This window comes from Hemibagrus wyckioides, linkage group LG01, assembly GCF_019097595.1.
Source record: "Hemibagrus wyckioides isolate EC202008001 linkage group LG01, SWU_Hwy_1.0, whole genome shotgun sequence".
Lineage (NCBI taxonomy): Eukaryota > Metazoa > Chordata > Actinopteri > Siluriformes > Bagridae > Hemibagrus > Hemibagrus wyckioides.
In genome coordinates, this window is record NC_080710.1 from 11,923,478 (window position 1) to 11,931,345 (window position 7,868).

Here is a 7,868-nt window from a genome sequence, read left to right on the forward strand (position 1 = left end):
TGTTAAGAAGGAGGGAAGACAAATGATGTAGAGGTTACTGTCATAATCAGCGCAAGACACTAATGTTTTAAGAAAATGAGACACTTGCATTTAAGTGCTGTTTTAGGAGAGAGAGAGAGAGAGAGAGAGAGAGAGAGAGAGACCTATAGTAAATACTGAACATAGTAGCCCCCTGTATGATACACAGGCTTTCCTTTAATACATTAGAGAGGGGGAAGGGGACAGCGAGCCAGTGTAGTAAAACGACCCCAACCAGCAAAACAAGTGGAAATACATAGCACATAGCAGCATATTTTCTTGATTGCATTCTATCAAAAAATGTGGCTGCAAAAACAAAAGCACAACCATTGGGGATTTCAGTATACCACAGCACTGTGTGTGAGGTGTGTTTTTAACCCACACACATACAGACAAGTCATTCCCTCTGGTCAGAGCTCTGCTTTGCTTGGGTTTCATAAGCTTGTTTACTTAGAGACAGACATAAAAAGGCAGAGATTCAAAAAGATGGCAGGCATAGGCCCAAACCCCATTAACCTCAAACTTGATACTGCCATTGCTCCATTCGAAGGGTCTCTCTGTTTCCTTTGAAATATTTTTACTAGGAATTTTTTGGGACAGAGAAGGTATTATTTAAAGAATTCTTTATTTCCTTTTATATATGTATATAAAATAAGATGGAATTCTGCATTGTACATTTTCCTTTCTCTAGGTTTCAGCCTCAGTAAATGAACTCAGAGATGAAATTAGATCCATTCTGTGATTATACTATTCCTAGTTATTCTTTTTTCCATCCAGTTTTCCTCTTTATCCATGACCCATCTTCCTTCAGCATCTTCCTGTCCTCCTCTCCGAATCTCTTTCTCATCATCTGTCATGTCTTCTTCCCATCCTGCCCTCAGCCATGTGTGCTGCCAAGCCATCAACTTAAATGCTGTAATTATTAAACAAACTTTACTAAGTCTTTTGAGATAGGTAAACCAACTGTGTTGTTTTTTTTCCTTTTTGGGCCCTTTGGGATTTTTCTTGTTCCCAGCCTCCAGAGCTTTGTCATGACAACCGTAAACCTTTATGTAGTGTGGTGATGGATGGTTCCAACAGGAGGACAGATCTGTCCACATTCATACACATACTCTCACAACTGCACACACATCCTCAATTAATTTCTTGCATTATTAAGCTAACTTTTGGCCTCTGGTCCTGGACCGTGAGCCAAAACTCAACATTTACTATGCCTCTGACTCCTAACCACATCCCTAGCAGTAACCAAGTTATCACAAATGTACAAAATTACTTTTCATTACATTTTATCCCTCTACCCTTAAGTGCATGGCTACCTTTCCTGTTGTACCTCTAATTACTCTTTTTCTTTTCAGTTAAGCACCAGAACATTTACATGGCTCCAAACAGAGAATTAACACTCACCATTCTCTTTATTAGGAACACCTGAAACCTGCACATTCATTCAGTTGTTAAATGTGTGGCAAAAATCATGCAGATAGAGGTCAAGAGCTTCAGGTGATGTCCACCTTAAACATCAGAATGAAGAAAAGGTTTACACAGAATGATTGAACTACAGTTTTGTGGCTGGAAATGCCTTGTTCATAAGAGAGGTCAGAGGAAAATGTCCAATGCCAGGAAAGATAAAGCAACTCATATAATCACTCTTTACAACTGTGGTGTGCAGAAAAGCATCTAGGTATGCACAAAACATCAAACCTTGAGGTGGATGGGCTACAACAGCAGAAAACCACATCAGGGTCCACTTCTGACAGCTAATAAAAAACCTGAGACCATTACAGGCACAGAATAATTCAAAATAATCAGAAGAAATTCACCTGGACCTTTTCCAGACTTAAACTGAGGAAGTGCCAGGATATCAGACGTTTCTGAAATACTCAAACCAGCCCATCTAGCAATAACTATAGCATGGTTAAAGTTACTGAGATCACATTTTCCCCATTCTGACATCTCATGTCTAAACATTAATGAAAAGTCTCCACCTGTCTCAGTAGGAAGGTGTGCTGTGCTCCTGCCACACGATTGGCTGATAATTGGATAAATGTAAGGTGTAGAGGTACACATACAGTAAGCAGGAGTACAGGTGTTCCTATTAAAGTGACTGCTGAATCATATATAGAGGTCAAGGTCAGAATTACCTTTAAATGGAAAACTATACTTTTAAATTGATCTCAGTTTTAAGTAATATACTATGATTATATGAGAGCTAAGTTTTGTCAAAAAAAGTAATCATCTCAGTTCAATCTTTAAAGAAAAAAACACTTCCAGAAATACAGACCAGAAGGGATGTGGAGCTTGGAAATGTTTCTCTTATACAAAAAAAATCCCTACCCATGCAAATGCATACCTGCAGGGACCACATTCAAACACAGCTGTGATGTCACTCTGAATATAAACATGCAGTCCAGTAGTGCCAGAGTCAACTGACCTTACACTCTGCCCCATGCAGGCCAGATTATTGCAGAATAATCTCTAGCACTGGAACATGAAGCACTTTTATGCAATGGAGTATAACTTTACAGTATTTCTTTCTCTCTCTCAAATGCTTAATTGGCTTAAATGATGTAAATCACATTAGCATATAAGCCTACTGCAAGCATGAAACCCATGCCATATACATATTTACTAAATTTAAACATCCAGTACACATATGAAAATAATGGCCCATGTAGGGATTGGACAGTTAGACAAATAGTATTTTTTTAAACTTTTATCTGGCATTCTATAACAAATTTGTTTCAATTCATTTTTCTCTTCTCATGCAAAAGCACTTTTGTTCTTTTTTTCTCTATCTGGCTTCTCTCTCTACCCCTCCTCAGTGTTATATCAGTAGCAGATGCAGTTCTATTAACAAATAATTGCCTAATATGGATTAATGATCAATATATCACCACATAAGCTAAACGTCAGACACATTCCAAAGAGAGCATAGCTTATCGCTCATCGCTATGCTTAAATGTAAGGATAAAAGAGCTATAACAGATATTAGGCTAATAGAGACATACCCATGACTCACTTATTACTTTCCCATCTTAACTGAAATCTATCGGGTTTCCTCCTTTGTGCTCACTCTCACTGTCATGTATGTTAAGTGAATTACACCTAGTCTCCTTTCTACTTCACTTCAGAGGCTGTCTCTCACAGACATTTTCTCTTCGTTCTGTTTTCTGGGTATTTCCTTGCTTATCATGATTTATTCTCATCCTTCCAGTTCTCCTGAGAGGTGTGGGTTGAAAGAATGAATGAAGAGAGGGAGGGGGCAATTCCCTGAACCCACACATGTGTTCTTCATCTAAATACAGCATAACATAGCTAAACTTGATCATCACAAGCTTTTACAGAAAAAGTTCTGTTGAATCCATTAACAATACCATACAAGACTCACAACACACACACACACATGTAATACCCATATCCACTACAGCTGGGTTTATGCATGTAAATCTCCTGACTCGGTACAGTAGCTATATAAACTTTGGTCAGCGACTGTCATAGGCATATAATATATTCTGTTGTGGTTTTAGCGTGGCAATTAAAGACATTAAGCATGAATCCATATATAATTTAATTCAACTCCCAACATTGCTGTTTACATACTGTATCACCAGTGATTTTATGGTAACTATATTAACACCATAATCTACTGCTATTAACTAGTAATGAATACTAGGTAAATACTTACTATGTATAATATATATAATGTAGAGAGAAGGACTAACCAGGTAGTTCATTATGAACTAATAAAGAATTACCAAATGTTATATATCACATGGAGAGTTAGTAGCTAACTGGTCATTAGAATCAAGTTATTAAGTGTTTCATTGTATAATATTGTTAGTTATCATTAACCCCTAACGAGGGACCCAGTAACACTTCATAGTCTAACATATACAAATACGTAGTTTTTCTGTAATATTTCAAAATGTATCTTAAAGACTACTTAAATAAAATGTATGTGAGCCATATCTTTATGAATGCAATTCTTCAAAATGACCACTGACACAAAGGGAGGTAAGACATCTCTACTACTTTGTTTCTCACGGTATATGTGCAACTTATTAGTAGTATTACGGTAAAAATAGAGCTCAAAAGCCACACTGGTGAATACAGTGTATTGACCACTAAGCATGCCTTTTGTTGTTTATAATTAATAAATAATGTAAATCATTTATGCTGTAGGTAATGAAGAGTTGTAGTAGGCTTTGCATTACCTATTAGTTCTTCAACATTTAAGACAATATTTGAAGAGCATCTAAATAGTAAAGAAGAAAATATTCAATAATTAGATAGTACTACACCAGGTTACATGTTAGACATGGTAATTATTGCTCAGTTCATAAAGAACCACCACCCAATTCCAATTTATTATTAGTTATTGATCACTCAGTATTCATTAGCAGTTAGATAGTAGAGACCTTTAATTATTTACCTAGGATTTATTGAATATTACTTTAAACTGTTACACATTTCATAGTTCACAGAGAATAAGAGCTTTCTGTTTAATTATCCAAATATATTGACCACACAAATGCAATGACCCAGCAATGTTAAAGATATACTAGTTTGTTTGTTTTTTTATTTTACAAACCAGCCTTGTCTGGGCATCCACAGAAAAGCATGCATGAGTAGCATTTAAATGAGAAGCATGTGTTTCTTTTACCTACATGGACCATTAAGTAGCCTTAGTCCTGTCATTATAACTCGAATATACTTCTAATCTTGAGTGCTATGTCTCACTGATGAATTTTAACAAAGACCGCCGTCGTTGGCGTCCCGACCAATGTGGCATTGACACGCTAGATTTAAGACCATTAAAACTGAATGGGAAACAGAAACAGACTGAACTGGTGTTAACACTTGTGGAAAACAAAGCATTCACCACAGAAATAGCAAAGCATGCCGGCCACTCGGGGGCCAAGAGCTTATTATCAAATAGGTCTGGTTTTCTTAAACTGAAACATAGCCACTAGTCTATTTCAGAACACTGTGAAAACATTTGAGAAATGATCTTTCGTTGACTTTATGTACAGTCAAATACTCCAAAAGACATTTGCATTGTTTAAAAGGCATATGCATTATGTTAAAGATATTGAAACACTATTTCAGCATACTTGCGGTTTCATAATGTGAGTTGTGCTGCGCTGCTCTCTAGTGAGTGGATTAATCTCATGTCTATTTGGTCAGTACACATTGAAAAAGCAATCACAAACCTTACAATGCACATTAAAGTAAGCCTAAATAATAACGCCAATAGTACTCACAAACTATTTAGTAAAGCAGGATGCTGTTTAGGGAAATTATGTGCTTCCTTTTTCAAAATTTCTCCTAAATATTAGAAGGATTATAAGAATAAAAACCCTTATTTTTCCAACTAACCACACTTAGAGTACCAGGTGCTCTCGGATGCTTCATTATCACTGTCACTGCCATCATGTGGGGTAAATTTATACAGAGGATGGGCTGGGCACATAGATGTGAGATTGTCCTCTATCTCTAGCCAGCAAGTAAAAATACAGTATACAGTGTTGTGTTAGTATTTCCCCTGCTGTATTTCTTCTATTTTTTCATATTGAATTGTTTTAGATATTCAAACAAAATTGTATATACACAACCAGAGTAAACAGAAAATAAATGATTGTAATGGTGGTTGTTAAATGATCATTTCAATGATTAAAGTAAAGTTTATTGATAATCAGGTTAAATTAATCTAGGTACACTCAGGCTTGATTACTGCCAGCCATGCTGAATCTAAATATCACTAAAAAGTTCTTAAAAATCATCAGGCTGTGATCAAAAGAAAGATAAACAATTGAGACAGAATGTTTTGGGGATATATCAGTCTGGAAATACATTTCAGCAGCTCAGGGACTCTGAGAAACTCAGTGAGATGCATTAATAGAGAAAGGTTGGAACAGTGTTGAATCTTCCCAGAGGTAGTTGGCCTACCAAAATTCCTCCAAGAGCTATCAACAACTCATAGAGAAAGTCATAAAAATCCAGATGAACATCTAAGGATCTGTAGGTCTCACTTGCCTCAGAGAATTTCACTGTTCATGATAAGACTATTAGAAAAAGACTGGGCAAAAATGTTACCACTGTGAGGAGTTGCAAGGTACAAACCACAGCTAAGCAAGATGTACATGAACACTCGTTGGAAACTCAAGTTGGAAAAAAACAAAAACAAGAACGTATATTGATGATCTTTAAGTCTTTCTTGATAACATTCTGTGGACTCAAAAGGCAAAAGTGGAACTATCTGGAAGCCATGGGTCACATCTGGCATAAAGCTAGCACAACATTTCACAATAAAACCATCACACTTGCGATCAAACATGGTGGTGGTAATGTGATGTTGTGGGGATGCATTCAGGAGACCATTCGGGTTTATTTACTAATAATGCTATCACCTTTGTGGTTTAGATCCAACTGTTATTGCTTAATAGTGAGTAAATTGGAGGAAAATGTGTTTGTGAATTATTGATTTATCCAAAGAGTCCTTCAGGAAGAACTCTTGAAGCAACCAATATAGCTCCAATGCTAAACCAACCAACCAAACAAACAAACAAACAAACAAACAACAACAACAACAACAACAACAAACAAACACACACACACACAAGCCTTTTCTTCCAAAACTGGTTATGATACACAACATTAGTGGTTCATAAGTGAAGGGGGAAACTGACCTTTAAGTAGAACGGTGATTTTTAGTAATAGCAGGCATTCCCGAAACTCCATTTTGAAGACAGATGGACTTTGTATTTTTAAATTAATTAATTTATTTAATTCTCTTCTTTTTGCCTCAACTGCCAGCCGTTGAGCTAAGTGTCGCGCGTGTCCATGTCAGCGCGCGCGCCTCAGTTTCTCGGTGCCGCTACACACTCCACTGTTTCCACAGCGTCTAGGCAAGAAAAACACACTGTTAAAAAAAACTGATCTTACAGCATCCTCAGCGCTGAATGAACACATACCAGTGATGTACTAAGTGCCACCTAAGTGGACATACATTTGGTTTATAGACATTTTACGCACGGTGTCAGTCAGGCAAAACTGGTTAGGTTTAGACTACCCAAGCTCTCTCTTAGCTAAAGTAATACGTGACTTGTGTTCTTACCTTGTCTGTAACACACATGAAGCTGAAAGTGCCTGATGAACTAATCCAAAACGCAGTTTTGCGCAGAGCGAAATTTCCAAACTCTTATTAAGCACCTGTTGTGGTGAACAGAGCCGTTATTTAGGTCCCAGTAACACGGCGGCACGGAGAGTGGCTTGCTCACACACACACACACACACACACACACACCACTGACTGTTTCCCTTTCCACTGGTGTTTAGTCCCTGTCCAAAATCTGCGGGTTCTGTCAGTAAACAGTGCGCGCAGCCTACACTAACTGAACTACTGCGTTATATTACAAAACTGTTCTGACGTGAACTGCAGTTGTTTCTCTTACTGATGCTAGGTTAGACCTATGGTTCCTTATATTACATTAGTTTGGTTCCCTCTCTAGCTGTGTGGTTCTCTCCAGAGCGCAAACGGGCAAACTGAAAGAGCGCTTTATGCTGCAAAACCTTCCCTCTGTCAACAACTGAGCTCCACGTTTCAAACCCCAAACCAACCAACCACAGTCATCTCTCTCTCTCTCTCTCTCTCTCTCTCTCTCTCTCTCACACTGTGCGCCCTGTATCTTTTTCTGTTGCTATGGAATATGTACTTAAGATATAGGTTTAAAATAACACATCCATCTTAACTTTATATACATCTTAATTGATGATAAACTGAGTAAAATGTCTAGAATAGGACACTTAAATAATTTTGTTTTAAGTACTTTTTATATTTGTATTATTAATGT

At 37.2% G+C, this 7,868-nt stretch overlaps 1 protein-coding gene across 2 annotated transcripts in view; it reads right to left on the bottom strand.

The window, feature by feature from the left end:
• itga10 (integrin, alpha 10) overlaps positions 1-7,608 on the bottom strand; it is a 31,713-nt gene extending 24,105 nt beyond the window's left edge. For both annotated transcript variants that reach the window (XM_058414346.1, XM_058414270.1), the window contains exons 1-2: positions 7,133-7,608; positions 6,705-6,919 (exon numbers count right to left, since the gene is read on the bottom strand). In XM_058414346.1, the coding sequence (XP_058270329.1) occupies positions 6,705-6,756 (52 nt within the window). In that variant the 5' untranslated portion in view covers positions 6,757-6,919; positions 7,133-7,608. The remainder of the gene's footprint in view (positions 1-6,704; positions 6,920-7,132) is intronic.
• Between the last annotated feature and the right edge of the window lie 260 nt (positions 7,609-7,868).